Here is a 22039-nt window from a genome sequence, read left to right as displayed (position 1 = left end):
TTATTTGAGCATTTAGATGTTTTTGATTTGAGAATGACACAAGTTCACACTTTTCTACAAAATTTAAATTAATTATTTTATTAAAAAAAATTACTTATAATCATGTTGCTCAAGAAAGAATATTTGTGATTGTATATTAAAGGTTTGAACTTTTATTTTTTTGTTCTTTTATTATTTTATGTGAGAAAATAAAAACTTTTACATATTATTACATTTAAGAAAAAAACTATCTTTTAAGTTGCATGTAAAAAAAAACGTTTTCTTTATATGAAGCTATTTTTTTTAAAAAAAAAATTTACAATATTAAAATTAGTCTGTCGAGTTTATCCAATAATGTTATGAAAAAGATTGAGAAGTGTCTTTAATATATTAAATGTGAAAACTTTAATAAGATAATGTCGGCATGCTGGCCATCTATAAAGTAAGTTTCAGTGTAATTTCATGAATATATAATAAATTTTAGTAGTCATTAACACATATGTAGTATGAACCATTAAAATTAAAACTATTCCCACCATGAACTCTACTATTTAAGTCCTTCCTGTGTCAAAGGGAATTGTCAAACCAATATACCCTTCCTACCAAATACAACTATTTGGATCATCCTAGGTACTATCTACCTACCCAAAGCATTTCCACAATCTAAGTGTCTTGTACTATGAACCAAATGAACACTTTTGTTCTCCTGTTTCCTTCCTTTTGTTCTGTAGCATGTCTTCCCATGCTTGTCCTCTTTATTATCAACTCTCTCTTGTGTGTCCCAAGCACAGCTGCCTCCATATTAGGAAACCAGACCGACCATTTGGTGTTGCTCAAATTTAAGGATTCAATATCAAATGACCCTTATAAAATCATTGCATCTTGGAATAGTTCCATCCATTTTTGCAAGTGGCCTGGAGTTACATGCAATTCCACGAATCAAAGAGTTATAGAGTTAAACCTAGAAGGAAAACAGTTGCAAGGTCTCATACCACCCCATATAGGCAATCTCTCTTTCCTAACCAGGCTTAACCTTGGAAACAACAGCTTTTATGGAAAAATTCCACAAGAACTGGGTCGGTTGTTACAGTTACAAAACTTATCGCTCACCAATAACTCTTTGAATGGAGAAATACCTACAAACTTGACAAGATGTTCTAAGCTTAGAGAGTTACACTTGTTTGGTAACAATTTGATTGGTAAAATACCAATGGAAATTGGCTACCTGCAAAGGCTTCAAGAATTGACCTTGGCAGTAAACAATCTAACAGGAGCAATCCCATCTTCCATAGGGAATCTTTCATCTCTCGTTTCTCTCTCAATCGGTGTCAATTACTTGGAGGGAAATATTCCACAAGAAATTTGTCTCCTCCAAAACTTGTCATTGATGTCATTGCATGTCAACAAGCTGATAGGTACATTTCCTTCTTGTCTTTTCAATATGTCATCTCTTACCATTATCTCAGCTGCAGACAATCAATTTAGTGGCTCCCTTCCACCAAACATGTTCCACACCCTCCCTAATCTCCGAGAATTCCTTGTTGGTGGGAATCATATCTCAAGTTCAATCCCAACTTCCATTGCAAATGCATCTGTCCTCCAAACACTTGATGTTGGTACAAATCATTTAGTGGGCCAAATTCCTAGTCTAGGAAAGCTGAAAAAGCTTTGGTTCCTTAGTCTGTACAGCAACAACTTAGGTGACAATACGACGAAGGACTTGGAGTTTTTAAAATCCTTAGCCAATTGTAGCGAGTTGGAAGTGGTTTCTATTTCCTATAATAATTTTGGAGGTAGTTTGCCAAGTTTTATGGGAAATTTATCCACCAAGCTTAGTCAATTATATCTTGGGGGTAATCACATATCAGGAAAAATTCCTCCAGAATTAGGCAATCTAGTTAACTTAACTATCTTGACAATGGAAATTAACCACTTTGAAGGGATTGTTCCAGCCACTTTTGGGAAGTTCCAGAAGCTACAAAAGTTGGAGATGAGTAGAAACAAGTTGACAGGAGACATTCCAGATTTTATTGGCAACCTCACTCAGTTGTATTATTTGGGCATGGCAGAAAACATGTTAGAAGGAAAGATTCCTCCAAGTATAGGAAACTGTAAAAATTTACAATACCTTAACCTTTGGAAAAACAACCTTGGAGGAAGCATACCCTTAGAGGTTTTTAGTCTTTTCTCTTTAACAAACTTACTGGATTTGTCACAAAATTCACTGAGTGGCAGGCTTCCTGTTGAAGTTGGCCGCTTAAAAAATCTCGGGAAGATGAGTGTGGCTGAAAATAATTTGTCTGGTGAAATTCCTGAAACCATTGGAGACTGCATAAGCTTGGAGTACCTTTGTCTGCAAGGAAATTCCTTTCATGGAGCCATACCTTCCTCTTTGGCTTCACTCAAAGGTCTTCGAGTATTAGACATGTCACGAAATCTTCTGACTGGATCAATTCCTAAGGATCTACAAAAATTTTCTTTCTTAGAATACTTCAATGTATCTTTTAACATGTTGGAGGGTGAAGTACCACTGGAAGGTGTCTTTCAAAATGCAAGTGAGTTAACCGTGGTTGGGAACAATAAGCTTTGTGGGGGTGTTTCACAGTTGCATCTAGCACCGTGTCCTGTCAAAAGTAAGAAACCTGAAAAACACTTGAATTTTGTTTGGATCGTAGTGATGATAGTTAGTGCGGTTTTTTTTCTTCTCGTTCTGCCATTTTTCATATCTATCTACCGGGTGAGGATAAGAAACCACAAAAAACCATCGTCTGATTTGCCAACAATTGACCAAATGCAAAAGGTTTCATACCAAAACCTACATCAAGGAACCGATGGGTTTTCAGTAAAAAACTTGATAGGATCTGGAAATTTTGGATCCGTCTACAAAGGGACTATTGAGATAGAAGGAGACAAAAATGTTGTTGCCATAAAGGTTGTAAAGCTTCAACAGAAGGGAGCTTCAAAGAGTTTCATTGCTGAATGTAATGCCTTGAAAAGTATTAGGCATCGAAACTTGGTCAAAACTTTAACGTGTTGTTCTAGCATAGATCACAGAGGCCAAGACTTCAAAGCTCTTGTTTTTGAGTACATGACAAATGGAAGTCTAGAAAGATGGTTGCATCCAGAAATAGAAGTTGCAAAGCAGCCTGCTAGATCATTGAACCTTGACCAAAGATTAAGTATTATCATTGATGTTGCTTCTGCTTTTCACTATCTTCATTACGAATGTGGGCAAGCCATTATTCACTGTGATTTGAAGCCAAATAATGTTCTTCTCGATGATTGCTTGGTAGCTCATGTAAGCGACTTTGGTTTAGCTAGAAGACTCACAACTTTTGCAGTTTCTCCAAAACAAACTAGCACTATTGAAATAAAGGGCACAATTGGTTATGCTCCTCCAGGTATACAATGTTTAAGTTACTAAATCTTGTGAATTAAGGATTTTTTGTGCATTTGAATTTGGATATTTAACCAATATGTGCATTACGTTTCAGAATATGGAATGGGATCAAAGGTGTCTATAGAAGGCGACGTGTACAGCTTTGGAATTCTTGTTTTGGAAATGTTAACTGGGAGAAGACCAATAGATGAAATGTTTGAAGATGGTCTTAATCTCCATAACTACGTCAAAATTTCAATTCCAAACCACCTTCCCCAGATTGTGGACCCAACTATTCTTCCAATGGGATTAAAGGTGGCTGCTAATAACCAAAATCTTCCCCCAATGCATCCTATAGTAGAGAAATGCTTACTATCACTTTTTAGGATTGCACTTGCTTGTTCAAGGGAGTCGCCAAAAGAAAGAATGAGCATGGTTGATGTAATTAGCGAGCTCCATTTGATCAAAAGTTCCTTTTCATCATGAAAGATTACTGTAACATTCATTATCCTCTTTTGAAGATTTGTCATGATTTCTTTTGAGAAAAGAAGTTGCTTGCAAAGTGTTTGAGCTATATTCCTAAGGTGGAAATATTGAGTCGTAGTTGGTTTCTAATGTACCCTTAAACAATATCCATCCTAATTTTTGAATAATGATTTACTTGTTTAATTTGTTTAGCAGTGTATTTGTAAGGGAGCTAAGTTAATATACTCTGAATGTTTTGGTAAGCAAAGGAAAATTCATTAAAAAGGTACAAGATGTAGCACATATAGCAGATTACAGAAAAAACAAATAAGAAACAGTAAAAGAACATAAACTTCTCACCCTCCCATCAAATACAAGTTAAGAAAAAGCATAACAGCACGAGTGACATGATTACTGCATAATTTTTCTTTCTTAATCTCTTGTGTACCTGGTTTCAGAAGGTGTCCACATAGCTATCACTCTGAACTAGCTTCTTTTCCTTTCTCCATGATTGGTTGCATGTATATCATATTCCCGGTTGGATCCTCATGCTAACGGTCACAATTTTTTTCTCTTATACGTTATGATCTTTTATCATAAAAACAAAATTATTAACTTGTTTTAGTGACTCATTTGTATGAATCATATCATTATATCTGATGTAGTTGTGCCTTCATCCGATTAGTTTTTCTTTGGAAGAATTGGCAAAAGCTTCAACGGAGGAGAATGAGCAAGTATCTCACGTAAAGAGTTGGACTCCTTGAAGGTGCATGCTAGGTGTGGAGAGTGAGTGGTGAGGCTATCTCACTTGGAATAGGTGAAGAATAAAGACTAAAGTGTCTATCCTAGGGAGGTAGGAGACAAAGAGCAAAATTGGCACAATTTTGGCACCAATTCACTCTTCATTAATCTTGAGCAAAATATGAACCAAGCACCTCCTTTTATAGCAATGGAGGGCCGGAATTTGAAGAGCCAAATTCAAATGAAATGCTATTTGAAATTGGCGCATAATGAACTTAGCACATGGAGCATGAGGAAAACGTTTTACTCTTCTCCATTTTTTTTTATTTTTTTTTATCAGCAAAGAATGAAATTAAATTAAGAGGGATACAAAAGGGGTATCCCAACCCTTTTACATAAACCAAACCACATTAAGAATCTCCAAGAATAAAGAGATGAACAAACACCCTAGAAGCAATAGATAAATAATGTTTGTTGCATAAGCTAGACATCCTATTCCAGCTAGCACCGTGCTCGTATTGGAATGCTATAAGCACTGCAAACTGCAACTACAAAACCATCAAAATACACCAAAATATTGGTTATCTCCACCACCTCATTGACATTCCTTCTACCCAGCTTGCAGTGGCACAATTGTAGCACTTGTCACAGAATTAATCACTTCAATGCAACATCTTCCATTCGCTCCTTTTTGGACTTTGGCTTCCCCCTGTTTGCTCCTTTTAAGCTCACTTTTATCAGAAACCAACTTCCTACTTGCCAGGGTCCATCTCGCACTTAGATTGGTTGGAGTTTACAACTTCAACTTACATCCCCCAACATGTTTGAATCCCCACCACAACCTCTACTGCTACCATCCACATGTTTTACTCTTCTCCATGGCTTAGTCATAACCGGCCTTGGTTAAATTAGATGTTTTAAAAACTCTAATTTAACCTAGGTTGATTTTTAGGTGCCAAATTTCATCCAGGAAAAAGAAATTACAAATAAAATTTCCTATTCTACTTTTACAAAAATTAGATTCTACCCTACACTAAACTTATGACATTTTTAAACATATAGAGGAAAGTTTCTCTGCCATCAGTAGCAGTGTCCCAATCCTCTTGGATTCTTCTGGCCATAGCTCTTGTAGTTGACCCAAATCTTCTATTTGTTGGACTTGGTTTTGGGCTTGGGCCTCTTCCAACATCCCTTCCCACTTGGAGAGGATTTGTCCTCAAATCCAATGCTTCTACTTCTTCGTCTTCATTACTTCCTGCCAAAGGCATTAGGTCCATAACATTGAAAGTATTATGAACTCCATATTCTTCAGGTAAATCAAGAATGTATGCATTGTTGTTGATTCTTTTGAGAACTTGGAAGGGTCCATCTCCCCGAGGGCTAAGCTTAGATTTTCTCTTAGTTGGAAATCTATCCTTTCTAAGGTGCAAACAAACCCAGTCTCCTTCCTAAAAATTATCTCTCGCTTCCCCTTATTGTTTTGTTTTACATATTTCTCTATTTGTTGTTATATTTGTTCTTTAATCCTCTCATGCATTTTCTTAAAGAATTCAGCTTTTGTTACTCCTTTCTTATGCACAAATTCTTGTGGATCAGGAAGAGGCAACAAATCTAAAGGTGTAAGAGGATTAAACCCATATACAACTTCAAATGGAGAAATATTGGTAGTTTTATGAACTACCCTATTATATGCAAACTCAATATAAGGAAGTTACTCATCCCAAGATTTGTGGTTGCCTTTCATAAATGTCCTAAGCATAGTTGAAAGATATCTATTTACTACTTCAGTTTGTCCATCCGTTTGAGGATGATAAGAAGTTGAAAATTTCAGTTTAGTTCCAAGCCTTTCCCAGAGAGTTCTCCAGAAATGGCTTATAAATTTTGGATCTCTATCAGATACTATACTTTTGGGTAGCCCATGAAGTCTTACCATTTCTCTAAAGAAGAGTCTAGAGATATTCTTTGCATCATCTATCTTGTGGCATGGAATAAAATGTGTCATCTTACTAAACTTATCCACTACCACAAAAATAGAATCAAAACCTATTGCTGTCCTAGGAAGTCCTAGAATAAAATCCATGTTAATGTCTTCCCACGGAGCACTTGCAAAAGGTAAAGGAGTATAGAATCCATGAGGCATTATTTTAGATTTGGCTTTTAAACAAGAAATGCATTTATAAAAATGTCTCTGGACATCTTTTCTCATGTGTGGCCACAAGAGTTTTCCTTTAAAAGCTCTAGAGTTTTATCAACTCCAAAGTGGCCCATGAGACCTCCTTCATGAGTTTCTTTTACAAGAAGTTTCCTATGTGTTCCTTGGGGTATATAGAGTTTTCCTTCTTTAAAAAGATACCCTTCAGATACATAAAATACTCCTTGTGCTCTATGTTCACATTTAACAAAAGTGGATGCAAAATCTTGATCTTCTTTGTACAGTTCTAGTATGTTTTCAAATCCAAGAATCTAGGCACCAAGTTTTGAAAAGAGGTCGTGTCTCCTAGAAAGAGCATCAACCACAATATTAGTACTGCCCTTCTTGTATTTGATAACATAAGGGAATTGTTCAAGAAATTCCATCCATTTTGCATGACGTTTATTTAACTTATGCTGACCCTTCAGATATTTTAAAGACTCATGATCACTATGAATTACAAATTCTTTGGAAACTAGATAGTGCTCCCAAGTCTTCAGGGCCCTCACAAGTGCATAAAGCTTCTTATCATAGGTAGGGTAGTTGAGGGTGGCACCATGAATTTTTTCACTGAAATAAGCAATTGGGTGTCCACCTTGCAACAACACTGCACCTATGCCTACTCCTGATGCATCACATTCTAGCTCAATTTTTTTTGCAAAGTTTGGTATAGCTAAAACGGGTGCATTAGTGAGTTGAGCTTTAAGCCTTTTGAAGGCTTGATCTTGCTTCTCAGTCCAACAAAATGGAGTGTCCTTCTTCACTAACTCATTGAGTGGTGAAGCTAGACTTGAGAAGTTAGGCACAAATCTTCTATAAAAACATGCTAACCCATGAAAACTCCTAACATCTCCTACATTTTGTGGAGTTGGCCATTCTTGGATGACTTTGATTTTCTCGGGGTCAACATGTACCCCATTTTTGTTAACTATAAAACCTAAAAACACTACACTATCAACACAAAAAGTACACTTATCAATATTAGCAAACAAACTATTGTTTCTAAGCACTGAGAGAACTTCCCTAAGGTGACTTAGGTGGTCGTCTAGGCTTTGACTATACACTAATATATCATCAAAATAAACTACTACATATTTACCTATACAATCTCTCAAGACATGATTCATAAGTCTCATAAAAGTGTTGGGTGCATTAGTAAGGCCAAAAGGCATCACTAACCATTCATATAATCCAAATTTGGTTTTAAAAGCGATTTTCCACTCATCACCTTCTTTAATTCGAATTTGGTGATAGACACTTTTAAGATCAATCTTGGAAAATATAATGGACCCATGCAATTCATCAAGCATATCATCTAGTCTTGGTATTGGATGCCTATACTTGACGGTGATATTATTGATGACCCTACAATCACAACACATTCTCCACTTGCCATCTTTTTTTGGCACCAACAAGACAGGTACAACACAAGGACTTAGGCTCTTTTTGAACCCAACCCTTCTGTAACAAATTTTGTATTTGTGATTCTATCTCCTTAGTTTCTTCTGGGTTAGTTCAATAAGTTGGTCTATTAGGTAGATTAGCTCCCAGAACTAAATCTATTTGATGTTCTATTCCTCTAAAAGGGGGAAGTTCCATTGCGCCTTCCTTGGGAATACAACATCAAATTATTTTAAAAGTTCTTTTACTTGAGGGGGTAAAACACAAGTCTCAGTCATTGTGGCAGTGCATGTAAGTGTTCCTTTACAAATCAGGACGCTTGAAGGTTGTTCAGAAAGAAGTATGTTTTCAAGTTTGTTTTCAAATTTTTCTACTTCCTGAATGACCTTGTGGGAAGGAACACTCTTCTCCCACGCCTCTTTTTCCCTAAGGGTTTTTTCTTGGTTTTTTTTTTTTTTTCTTCCTCTCTTTTTTCTCTCTCTCATTTGCACTTGGTCCTTTACCACTTGTGAAGGTGATAAGGGATAAAGTACAAACTTCTTTTCTCTGTGAGTGAAAGTAATCTCATTGGCAAGACCATTGTGCATAGTTTTCTTATCAAATTGCCAAGGTTTACCACAGTTGCAGCAAGAACCACTATCCACAATGAGAGAACACACATTTTCAAAAACTTTACACCTTGTGTGAAAAATGTTTTCCCTTTGTGTTTTTTGGTTCGTACTAGGTTGGTTGTTGAGGGTTCTACGGATCATCATTAACTCACCCTCACATGGATATTCCCCTTCACTATTTTCTTTTTCTTCTCCCTCACTAGCTTCATCACTTTGGCTGCTATATTCATCCTTCCCTCTTAAGAGTATGGTTCTCCTATTTGGGCATTGGGCAACTATATGACCTCTTCCAAAGCATTTAAAACATTTGGTATCTCTACTGTGGGGTTGTGGGGTTATCACATCTTTATCTATATTTTTGGGAGTTTCTTTAGGTTTTTCCTTTGTGGTTTCCTCCCTTTTATACTCTCTTTTGGGATAAGAGTTAGAATATGAACATTCCCTACGACCTGAAGTTTTTCTCAAATTTTGTTGTTCAACTTTGATACAAAGTTGAATTAAATCATTCAAGTCTCTATAGGGTAAAAGTTCAACTCTATCTCTAATCTCAAGATTGAGTCCACTCAAAAACCTTGCTATGGTGGTGGGCTCAGACTCCCTAATTGAGGCTCTCATCATATATAATTCCATTTTCTGCCTATATTCCTCTACGCTCATAGTCTTTTGTTGGAGTCTTTGGAGCTTGTCCATTAAATCCCTATTATAATAGGAGGGAATATGGTGGTGTCTTAAGGCTCCCCTAAGATCATTCCAATACTCTATGGGAGGGTCCTTATGAAGTCACCTATCTTGCTCAAAGGCAGTCCACCAATACATAGCATTGCCTTGAAAGCTTAAGATGGCTAAGGGTACCTTTCTTACCTCACTTACTCTATGGCAAGCAAACAATTGTTCTACCTTCATTTCCCAATCTAGGTAAGCTTCTACATTTTCTTTCCCATGGAAATAAGGTAGATCTACCCTAACCTCCTTCGTGCTTTCTTTTCTTTCTTTTTTAGCTCTCCTAGGGGGTGGTTGATAATATTCATTAATTCTAAGGCCTTGTTCCCCAAAAGAATCATCTCCCCTAGAGGTAGATGCATGAGAACTTTTTTTTTTTATTTGTTGTATTCATCCCTTTCTTTAACCATTTTCAACACTTCTCCCATCAAAGCAAAATGATCATCCCTTTCTTTAAGTTGGGCCTCTTGTTGCAATTGTCTATATGAAAGTGATTGAAAGTCTTGTGCTAGTTGTTTCGAAAGAGATTTAATAGACTCTCTATCATTTTCACTAGAGTGATGAGAGTGAGAAGACATGGTTAAAGTTATGTGTTAAAAGCAATTTACCAAAAGAAAGATAAGTGGAGTAATGTAAGTAGATTCCCAGGAAATGGAGGTGAATCACTTGGATCACTTAAGTACCAAGCCTTTCCTAGCCATATTCTATCCTTCAAGACTTTCACAAACATTTCTCTAAATAATTCACTTAGAGCACAATCAAGAATGAAAACACAATTTTTTATGCAAGCAAACAATACAAAACAATAAAAGCACTTAATAGAAAAAAATTGCTATCTAGAAAAGCTTGTAAACTAGGTGTTTCCTAAGGTGGGGCTTCTTGGCACTTTGAACCTTGAAGACACACTCACCGTCTAATGCGCAATTAATCCATTAATTTTTTAAGGTTTTGCAAATTACAACTCAAAGAAAATACAAAGAAAATTGAATTGACAAAATTTAGAATTTCCTATTCTATGCAATCCTTCTTTCTTTTTGGTACTCCTTCTTTGTGTAAGTGTTTAAGCTTACTTGCTGTTGTCCTCTTGCTCAACCTCTCAAGGATATTCAACTTTGAGAATTCAAATCAGCACCTACTAAGTGATAAAGCTCTCACCAAAGATGTTAGCTCCAAACTTACAAGGCACCTTTGAATGACTTCCACCAAGAGGTCAACACAATTTTAAAGCAACAAAAATCAATTTGAAATTGGGATACATCAAAGAGAGTTGATATATGACAAATTGAAAGAGTAATTGAACAAAAATTGACAAGCAAACAAAATAAGGTACTCAACAAAAGGATAGCACACAAATTGAACCTAATGAATGACAATAGAATTGGATTAATAAAACCAAAACAGTACTACTGGAATTTTGAGGTATCAAATGCGTGACTTAATTGATTTATGTTGAGCTGGATCTTTCAAATTTGAATTTGAATTTTAAACCACAGACAACTCAAGATCTTAACTAACTTTTGGCGCTGGAATCACACTAAAAGAGTGCACCAATTAATTGTGATAAAATTTTCAAAACTGATGCTACTTCACCTTTTTTTTTTACCCCACATTTGCACACTGTTTGAATTTTATTTATCATTTTTTTTTGTATTTTAAATTTTGTCTCATTTTTTTTTATTTTTCTTTTTTGTACTTTTCTTCTAACACTTCAATCTATTCAGATCCAGAGTTTCACAATTTTTCTTCAACGAATTTTAATTTCATAAAAAGAAACAACCAGCACAGAATATAGAATCTTAGTCAGGAATTAAAAACAGTTTTAAGAAACTTCAAAAACACAATAGAGATGATGTATAGGAACTTGTGTGGATCTAGCACAAAAGTATGAACTCAAATCTAAAAATAATGCACCAAAGGCTAAACAAAACAAATTAGAAACTACACTCAAAATTAAAATCAATGAACCAAAATTATCAAGAAAAGTACTAGAGATAAGTGATGACAATTTAGGAGAAATATGACTTGACAAAATATCTATGGATTCAAAAATCAAAATGACTCAAACACAAACAATATGAACCGAATAAAATTGAAAGAAAGACTCAAATCTAGCAAAATTAAAACAGCAACACCAAAACTCAAAGGAATCTTACACAAAATTGAAATTAGAAGATCAAGAACAATTTGAACACATTGCACCGATTGGATTTATCCAAACAACATCTAAATCAAAATTAAAATGCAAAAAAGCAAGACATTCAAGGATCTTATGATTAACAACACGGAAATATGAAGAACAACAAAAAATCAAAAAGATGAAAAGAAGAAGGCACACTTAGCTCTTGAAGAACCTAGGCTCATGATACCACTTGATGTAGTTGTGCCTTCATCTGATTAGCTTTTCTTTGGAGGAATTGGCGAAAGCTTCAATGGAGGAGAATGAGCAAGGATCTCACTTAGAGAGTTGGACTCCTTGAAGGTGCATGCTAGGTGTGGAGAGTGAGTGGTGAGGCCATCTCACTTGGAATAGGTGAAGAATTAAGACTAAAGTGTTTATCCTAGGGAGGTAGGAGACAAAGAGCAAAATTGGCACAATTTTGGCAACAATTCACTCTTCATTAATCTTGAGCAAAATATGAACCAAGCACCTCCTTTTATAGCAATGGAGGGTCGGAATTTGAAGAGCCAAATTCAAATTAAATGTTATTTGAAATTGGCGCCTAATGAACTTAGCACATGGAGCATGTGGAAAACGTTTTACTCTTCTCCATGGCTTAGTCATAACTGGCCTTGGTTAACTTAGATGTTTTAAAAACTCTAATTTAACCTAGGTTGATTTTTAGGTGCCAAATTTCATCTAGAAAAAAGAAATTACGAATAAAATTTCCTATTCTAATTTGACAAAAATTAGATTCTACCCTACACTAAACTTATGGCATTTTTAAACATATAGAGGAAAGTTTCTCTGCCATCAGTAGCAAGTGTCCTAATCCTCTTGGATTTTTCCTTTCATAGCTCTTGTAGTTGTCCAGATCTTCTATTTGTTGGGATTGAACTTGGACTTGGGCTTGGACTTGGGTTTGAACTTGGGCCTCTTCCATCCATATCTTACTTTAATTTATGAAAAATGTTATTTTCCAAACTACAGACTAAAAAAAGTGATTTGACTATAATACAATTTTAAGTTTCATTTTAATTTTTTTTAATTATAACTATACAGATTCTCAAGATATCCATACTCGTATTTTATACATAATTCACTGTGTTAAGTTAATTTTAAATTTTATTTTAGTATGAAATGGTACAAGATGTCCAATTTTATATTGAAAAAATATATATATACTCACATCACTTATACACAAATTTATAAATATAATATTTTGTATGATAAAAAAATAGTTTTTTTTATTGAATCTACTTAAATTTAATAAGAAAATGACGTTTTTAACAATTTTTTAAATTAAACTAATTAATACTTTTTTCTAATAATATAATTATGATAAAATTTAAGAATTGTGAAAATTGGAGATATGTCAGTTGTGTAACTTTGGAGGAAAAAATCTGAGTAGCAGCAAACATGTTTCTTCTTATAAATACAAGGTTTAGCCTGTAGTTGCTTACAAATAACTTGTTTTTCATATAGTTATAACATTTATATTTATATACTATGAAATATTTTCTAACATCCACTAATCTCTAATCGGTGTAGTGGTGCGAGCAAAACCTACTCCAAGCGAAGTAAAGCATCTTTCAGACATTGATCACCAAGAGGGACTTCGCATGCACCTCTCCTTCATCATGTTCTATAAAAGGGACCACAAAATGAAGGAGTTTGATCTTGCCAAGTTCATCAAAAGTGGCATCTCTGAAGCAGTTGTTCACTACTATCCCTCAGTGTTGACGGGGTTATGTTTGTTGAAGCTGAGGCTGATGTTGCCTTGGAGGAGCTTGGTGACTCAATTGGACCACCTTTTCTGCATAGGAAACACTTTTTCTATGAAATGCCTGTCATCTAAAGGAATTTTTGGCTGCCCTTTGTTGTTGATTCAGAATCAAATGCAAACATAAGTGTGTCTAGATATAGTCTATTATGGCAATGATACTGTGTGTACATTTAATATCTTTTATCTATATTGATTTGACACCACTAAGATTTATCATTAACCATGTTTTGAAAATTGTCACTAAAAATTGTCATAGTGACAGTTAAGTTAATTTTGCTAAAAAAGACTAGACGGTCTATTTAGGGATGACAAGATGAAAAATCCTTGCCCATGAATATGAGAGGATAAAATTTATAATGAATAATGGATGTAATAAATAAAAATTCTTTAATTAAAAGCCAAGTGCATGTGTAGTGTTTATTTTAGTATTTACAGTAGAAGGAAATAAAAAAAAATCCTTATTCATGTATTTCTTTTCAAATGTCATTTTTGTACTTATATATCTCTTTCTGCATATAAACACAGTTCTACACAAATCCAAATACCAAATACCAATCAAAGTAATTTGATTTCAGTTGAATCATATAAAACACACATATAAGTATATTTTCAATTACAATCATTGAATTTTATTTTAATTTACAATACTTTAATTTCATTTCAATCACATTGACTCCACATAGATCCATTTACAAATCACATTACCTTGATTTCCTTCCAAACCTTATTATTTTGTTTTCATTTCAATCACATTCATTATATATGAATTTATCGTCTTCCGGAATACTCATTAAGTATGCTCCTACGAGATCACATATAATCCAAAAGAAAATATCAGGATAAGTTCAAACATATAAAATTGTGTGACTATAAAGTGTTATGAACTCCCTCATCAACTTCTCACCAACTGATACCTTAGTCTCATTAGTAAAATTAGAAGATCTTTGTTAACCATAAGTTTTTCATACTTAATATACCAATACACAACATATCATATATTATCCTAAATGTATGACATCAAGTTCTTACAAGTTTTCATCATTCACATACAACACATATCATTTACATACAACACATATCATTCACATACAACACGTATCATTCATATTGTAACAGATTTTTTTGGGTGAAGACTGACAAGAACGAGGCTTCTAGGGTTTGGTGTGTTGGAAAAGATGCAGGGTTTTCTTTTCCTGGACAAGAAGGCATAATCATAAATAGTTTAAATTCCTTGTCAATCGTGTCAGTGACTTTACAAGGAAGTCGAGGGGGGAGAAGAGTAAGTTTGTCGATGAAGATAATTACTTTGAATATTAGAGGGATAGGGGGCACCATAAAAAGAAATTACCTAAGAGATCTGATTAGTAAGGAACAGGCGGATATAGTGTGCTTACAAGAGACGAAGTGCTCTGATTTTAGCAGGGAGAAAGTTTGTCTTCTTTGGGGGACTAACAAAGTAGATTGGGTCGAAAACAATGCTATAAACAGCGCAGGTGGGGTTCTTACAATGTGGAGAAATAAGTCGTTCCAGATGCTTAGTTTTGCAAATGGAAAGAACTATACTGTGATTGAAGGGTTTTGGAAGGTTGGTAATGGGGTTTTTGTAACTATAGTGAATGTATATTGCTCTAATTCTTTACGGGAAAAGAAAGAAATATGGAAAGAGATCAATGGAGTCAGGTTGAATCAATTATCAAAGGCATGGTGTATTATTGGAGATTTTAATTCTATTAGACGTCAAGAAGAAAGGAAGAGTTTGATTTCGACGTCAGATTGTTCTAAAGAAATAAAAGGGTTCAATGATTTTATTGAAAAATTGGAATTGGTTGATATCCTGTTGGTTGGCAAGAAGTTTACTTGGTATAAGCCCAATGGATTGGTGAAGAGTAGAATCGACAGGATTCTAGTATCAAAGGAGTGGCTGAAATCTTGGCCTCACTGCCAACAGTTCGTTCTAAACAAAACAATCTTTGACCATTGTGAAGTCATTCTTAAAGAGGTGTTTGTGGACTGGGGTCCAAAACCATTTAGGTGTTTGGATGTTTGGCAAAAAGATAACAGATTTAAAGAGTTTGTGAGATCGAGTTGGTCTTCTTATGAGGTTATAGGAGGTGGGATTTTTCTGTTCAAAGAAAAATTGAAAAAGCTAAAAGCATATTTAAAAGTATGGAACAAAGAAGTCTTCGGAGATGTAAATCTTGTTAGTAAGGAAGTGCAAAAGAAGATCGATGAGTTAGACGCACGAGACGATGATTGTGGTTTAGTTGAGTCAGAAAGGGAAGAAAGAAAGTCCCTCTTTGCGGAACTTAATAAAACTAAATTTAAGCAAGAGGCGATTGTGTTTCAGAAAGCAAGACAAAGGTGGTTAAAATAGGGGGATCTTAATACAAAGTTTTTTCACGCGTCTGTAAATTGGAGAAGGGCAAGGAATCAGTTGCATGGGGTTTTTGTTAACGGTATTTGGTGTGAAGATAAGGAAGTGGTCAAGGACAAGGTTTGAGATTTCTTTGAAGATAGGTTTGCCAGGAACGATGCTTGTCAGGTTAGACTGGACAATGTTAGGTTCAGCTCCCTTTCGAATGCTGACAAAGATTTGTTGATTGGAGAGTTCTCTGAAGATGAGGTTAGGGCTGTAGTTTGGAGTTGTGACAGTTCAAAGAGTCTTGGCCCTAATGGTTTTAATTTTGGTTTTTTAAAATTCTATTGGGATATCATTAAAAATGATGTGGTATCGGCAATGAAAGATTTTGCGGTTAATGGTCATTGGCCCAGAGGTTCAAACGCTTCGTTTCTTTGTTTGATACCAAAAGTAGAAAACCCTCAGCAACTCAGAGAGTTTAGACCCATTTCGTTAGTTGGGTGCTTGTATAAAATCATCTCTAAAGTGCTATCTCTACGATTGAAAAAGGTGATCAATAAAGTTATCGATGTTAGACAGTCGGCTTTCCTTAAAGGAAGGGGTTTGTTGGACAGTGTGTTAGTAGCTAATAAGATTTTGGAAGAATATAAAAGAAAGAGGAAGAGTTGTGTTTTCTTCAAAGTCGACTATAAATAGGCGTATGACTTGGTCAGTTGGGAGTTTATTTATAATATGATAAGGAGGTTAGGTGATGGAAGAGGTCCCGACACCAATCCATTGAAAGGCCACCAAAATATCAAATTAAGGCAACCACTAGAGTTATGGTCAAAGAGGGGTCAAGATGACGCATTCTACATGTCATAAACTCTAGTGTAGAATAGTTTTTACATTTTTGCCAAAAGTAGCATAGTTTAATTCTTTTGTATTTTTGTTGAAACATGCAAAGTGGTACCTAAAATGCTAACCTAAGTTTAATTAGAGTTTCCTACTCCTAATTAAACTTAGGTCCAGCCCACATTTAGCCTAAGTGGAGCGTAAGGTTTTAGAACTCCTAGCACATGGAAGAATTCTAGAACCTACCTCACATGTGCTGAATTTATGAGCCACCTTCCCATGTGCCAACATTTGAATTTCCCTCCAATTCTCTTTTCATATTCAGCCCACTCTTGCTATATATAGAGGAGTTTGGGTCATGTAAATTCAAGATTAATTCATTAGTGAAATGCTGCCAATATTGTGCCATTCTCACTCTTTGCCTAAAACTTCTTAGGATTAGGCTTTTAATCTTTTGAAACTTTCACCTTCCAAGTGAGATGACCTCACCACTCACTCTTCATACTTAGCATGCACCTTCAAGGAGTCCAGCTCTCTACGTGAGATCCTTGTTCCACCATCAATCCATGGAGCTTCCGCAAATTCACCTCAAAAACCGCAAGAAGAAGACACAAATCCATCATTAGGTTTTTGTGATCTTTGGATTCGTTGGATAAAGGGTTGTTTAGAATCAGCTTCTGTTTCAGTACTTGTGAACGGTAGTCCAACTAGGGAGTTCCTTCCTAGGAAGGGACTTCGTCAAGGTGATCCTCTAGCTCCGTTTCTTTTCCTTATTGTGGCAGAAGGGTTGGCCAGAGTGTCAAGGATGGTAGAAGAAAAGAGTTTGATAGAAGTTTGGAGGTTGGCAAGGATAAAGTGAAGGTAAATAGTTTGGAGCTTTCTTCTGGGCTTAGGGTGAATTTTCTAAAAAGTAGAATTGGTGGGACAGGGCTGGATCAACTTTCACTTCAGCGTTTGCAGCTATCCTTAACTACGACGTGATGGGTTTTCCTTTTGTTTACTTGGGATTGCCAGTTGGAGGTAATCACAAATGTGGGGCCTTTTGGAATGGGGTGATAGAGAAAGTTCAGGCTAGGCTGAGCAGGTGGAAAGGAAGATGTTTGTCGATGGCTGGGAGGATTTGTTTGATCAAGTCTGTTATTTCCTCTATTCCGTTATTTTTTATGTCCTTATTCAAACTGCCTTCAGGGGTGAAAGATAAATTAGTTAGGATTCAAAGGAATTTTCTTTCAGGGTGGGGATCAGAAGGAAGGAAGATCGCTTGGGCTTTTAGGCAAAAGGTATGTAAGCCTCGCGAATTTGGGGGGCTTGGTATTATTGATTTAAAGATTTTTAACCTGACCTTGTTAGGTAAGTGGATTTGGAGATTGGGTTCGGATAAAGGTGGTCTATGGAAGGAGATTCTCGATTCTAAATATGGGGGTTGGAGATGCTTGAGAGAGGAAGGAAAAAGTCGTAGGAGTTCTCTTTGGTAGAAAAACTTGAAAGAGGTGTGAGCATTCGAGGGTTGGGGAAGAAGTTTTGAAGATGGGTTCAAATGGAAAGTTGGTGATGGAAAGGTTATCTCCTTCTGAGAGGATAATTGGTTGGGTTTTGATGCGTTAAAGAGAGCCTTTCCGAGACAGTACTCTCTGTGTTTAGCCAAAGATGCAAAGGTGGCAGAGCTTGGATCTTGGTATAATGGTGTTTGGGTTTGGAATTTAGTCTGGCGAAGACCTTTTTTCGATTGGGAGAAGCCTTTGGTGGATCAATTTTGGCAGGTTTTGCAAGATGTTAGGTTGGTTTTGGGAAACACGGATAGATGGGTTTGGAAGTTGCACAATTGAATTGATCATATTTTAACAAAGATTAGATTTACTTATAAGTGGGGTATGGTGACGAGATCTTAGAGAGAAAAAGAGAGAATGAGAGATAGAGAAAGTATTTGGGAGAAAGTAGACTTATTGTGTTACAGACCTGGTCATTGCGGTCTTCACCCCATGGTTTGAAGTTGCACTCCCATGGGGTACTGAAATGTCAAAAATATTTTCAGTTTAGATTTATAAAAGAATGGGTGATAATTTGAAAAAGTTTCATATTACTCAACTTATTTTAAATTTTTATAATATTTTGGAATATACAATTTAAAATGTAATTAATACATTTATATTTTAAAATGAATTCCTAAATTAAGAAATAGAGGTACAATTTAAAATATATTTTTAAAAGATAAAATAAAAATATATGAGAGTACAGGATCAATATATGAGAGCTCATTTTACAAAAACACGTTTCCCTTATAAAAACCGGGTTTGTTGTATACACGGTAAAAAATATTTGTAATGTGTTTTTAAGTTATTTTTGTTAACTAATTCAATAAAATTGTAATTTTTTGATTAATTTTTAATTGGTTTAGTTAACTTTTACATTTGATTTTTAATTTTTTAAATGGGCCAACATAAAAGTACTCAAAGAAATTAAACTCACATAAGATGAAAAATAATAAATATGAAATATTACAAAATACATAATTTTTTCTACAGTCAACGAAACAATAAAAAATAATAAAAATGGAATATTAAAAAATAAATCAGATACACACTAAAATTGAAAACACTAGTTAAATAAAGGACGGAACAGTGTTGTCAATTTTATGCGCCCACCATTCCAGGGAAAACTCTGGTCTTGTTACACTTTGAGTATCAATTGAACCTTATTTTAACCTACATTTTTTTAATTAACCTATTTTCGAGAGAGATATATGAATTATTGCAAAATAATTCTTATATATGAAAAATAATTTACTTATCACCTATATGGTATATATATTGACATGAATATTGATACAACATGAATACGCATATAATACAAATACAGATATACATATAATCTTTAAAATATAAAATATAAATACACATATTTATATATTATATATTTACGAATTATATAAATAATTGACAATAAAGATTTAATCGTACAATTATGTTTTCATAATTATGTTTTAGATTTTTTTAAATAAAAAACTATAATAGATTAAAAATAAATTATTTTTATAATTATAATAAAAATTTATACAATAAATATGAGTTTTTAAAAAATTAATATATTTTTTTTAGTTAAAAATTTAATTAGAATTATGTTAGGTTGTTAGAAATTCAAAAGATATTTTTTGAATTAAAAAATGTAAGGTGGTCTCCATGGTGAGGCTCGAGCCTTATAGCTGATAAAACATTTTTTTGACTGTTTAACATGCGGAGGATTTGTTTTCCTGCTCCTATGAACCACACGATCTGTGACTCATTGGGGTTGACCATGGTGCATGAGATTGCAAGAGGTGCTTCCAGGACCCAGTTCCCTGGGTGGCAAAGAGAGTTATTTCGTGGAAGGGACCCACCAAGAATCACTTGTCCACACCTTCAAATTTCTTCAACTTTTGAGATACTCTCTGCCTGTTTGTGGAAATGTCACCCTTTATCACTGCTCGTGGCATTGCCATTGCCTTCCCAATGGCTCTTTCCAAGGCTGCGCCTTTGTGCCAAAACCCATTGGCCTATGCATTGGACTTAGTAAAAATGGCAAAGGACCAAATGGGTGCAGAGAAAGTGAGTTCCTTGACAGATCTTATGGTTCTAAAGGGTCGACTCAGGTATAGGACTGAAGGGAACTGCCTTACAGGGGAGACAACTCATGTGGGGTTCTATGAAGTGGATTTTGGGTGGGGGAGGTCCTACATATGGCTGGCTTGCTGGGATATACCTTTTGTTAGCTTCTATGGACGTTTTAGGAACAGTGAAGGAGAAGATGGAATTGTGGTGCCAATTTTCTTGCCACACCTTGTCATGAGTTGGTTTCTCTCTGAACTGGTGAAGATCACAAACAAGGACCCTGTGAACTTTTCTGATGATAGTATGCCAAATAGATTTATCTTGTAACATTGCTGCCATGGTAACACTAATTTTTTATGCTGTTAGTATAAGTAAACTATTTTGTAATAAAATATTTAAACTTTAATTTATTTGATTTGGACCCATCAAAATTTTGGTTGCTTTAATTTAGATTCAGACTTTGATGTAGGTAGCCAATAACCTGTTTGATAGGCTACTTTCAAATTTGAAACACCCCGATCTTTCATTTTCATGAGTGTCCTCTTCTTGGAAGTAGAGAGAATACTTTGATTTAAAACATTATATATTTGATTTTGTCGTGAAAATCATGGTGCTGTTGCTGATATAATTGGTTTTGCAATTATCATTTCATGTGCTTTCTTGTCACCAAAGAGGCAATCTGTGATGGGATCGCTTGTGCATGTGAAGAGTTTACTATTTTTCAAAAAAACTCTCTTTGAAATCAACACAATTTAGGCTTATTGAGGCATGTGAATTTGACTAATGGAACCATGCTCTTGTGTATGAATTTCCCCCCAAAAGAAAGTCAAAGGAAGTTGGCCGAATCTAAGTGCTACAGAGTTATGTGAGGTTGTTGAGTTAATTAGGCAGGTTTGTGTCCATGTGCTTGGGAAATGCTAGTATCTTGATAAGTGCTGCAGTGCTCTCACAGTTTTTCACTTTCTTGCAGTAATGTTCAGTTTCACTTACATGAGATGTGTGACTTTGGTTTGATTTGAAAAATAATGATTAGGAGAAATGAGTTTTGATTTTGAAGGGATGATCCGTGAATGAGTGGTGTAAAAGACAAAGAAAGTCAGATTAATACTTTCTAAATTACGAATACTTCCAAGAATTATAGCCACTTGATAAAAGTTCAGTGTTGATCTATGAATAAATTATAAAAATAAGAGACAACTTTCAAAAATCATCTCGTTGGATAGTTGATTAAAAAATAGCTTAACCATTCCTCTCATTTCAATTAAAATATAGTACAAATTGTTCACTTATTTCTACTTATTTAAATATTACTCTTTTTGTTTTTGTTTTTTTTCATCTCTATCTAAACACAGACTAAGAAGATGAAAATATTCTGTCATGTTTTATTTGAACACTAAAAGTAATTATATATATTTTTATATGAAAGATTTTTCAATGTTGTAACAATGTTGTGATATCCTATTTTTAATCTAGTAGAAATAATTTAAAAATATATAGAAGTTAAAATTCTACCGTTTATATTGAGTATATAAATTAGAATATTAACTATTTAGTTATTATTCATTTACATAACTCACCATCTTTCTACATTTAGAGATCTCACGATTTGATGAAATAAGAAGATAATGTTCCATCAATATCAACCTTTAATTTTGATGTTTGATATTTGGTGTAGGTGATCGAAATTCATAAGAGTGGTTTCAAATTATTTTCTATAATTGTTTCAGTTAAGTTTTAGAGTTAAGATGAAGATTTAATTGGAGTTAAGATTTGAGAGATTATGGTAGATTTGTAAGTAATTAAGAATGTTAAACTAGTTTGGGGTTAGGAT

At 34.6% G+C, this 22039-nt stretch overlaps 1 protein-coding gene and 1 pseudogene across 1 annotated transcript; both read left to right on the top strand.

Annotated features, from left to right (window-relative positions):
- Window positions 1–563: 563 nt before the first annotated feature.
- On the top strand, window positions 564–4027 carry LOC137811109 (probable LRR receptor-like serine/threonine-protein kinase At3g47570). Its single transcript, XM_068612701.1, has 2 exons — window positions 564–3380; window positions 3474–4027. The coding sequence occupies exons 1-2, from the start codon at window positions 659–661 to the stop codon at window positions 3842–3844; spliced, it is 3093 nt and encodes a 1030-aa protein (XP_068468802.1). The 5' UTR covers window positions 564–658; the 3' UTR covers window positions 3845–4027.
- Window positions 4028–9605: 5578 nt separating this feature from the next.
- LOC137809270 (alcohol acyl transferase 1 allele RGa-like) lies at window positions 9606–20624 on the top strand (annotated as a pseudogene).
- The last annotated feature ends 1415 nt before the right edge of the window (window positions 20625–22039 follow it).

Source organism: Phaseolus vulgaris, chromosome 2 (genome assembly GCF_000499845.2).
Source record: "Phaseolus vulgaris cultivar G19833 chromosome 2, P. vulgaris v2.0, whole genome shotgun sequence".
Lineage (NCBI taxonomy): Eukaryota > Viridiplantae > Streptophyta > Magnoliopsida > Fabales > Fabaceae > Phaseolus > Phaseolus vulgaris.
The sequence above is the reverse complement of the archived record's forward strand: the minus strand, read 5'-3'. Positions and strand labels throughout refer to the sequence as shown.

Coding starts and splice junctions, on each gene's coding strand:
- LOC137811109 (XM_068612701.1), top strand. CDS start 659: ATGAACCAAATGAACACTTTTGTTCTCCTGTTTCCTTCCTTTTGTTCT. Junction 3,381..3,473: donor AATTGGTTATGCTCCTCCAG/GTATACAATGTT, acceptor ATTACGTTTCAG/AATATGGAATGGGATCAAAG.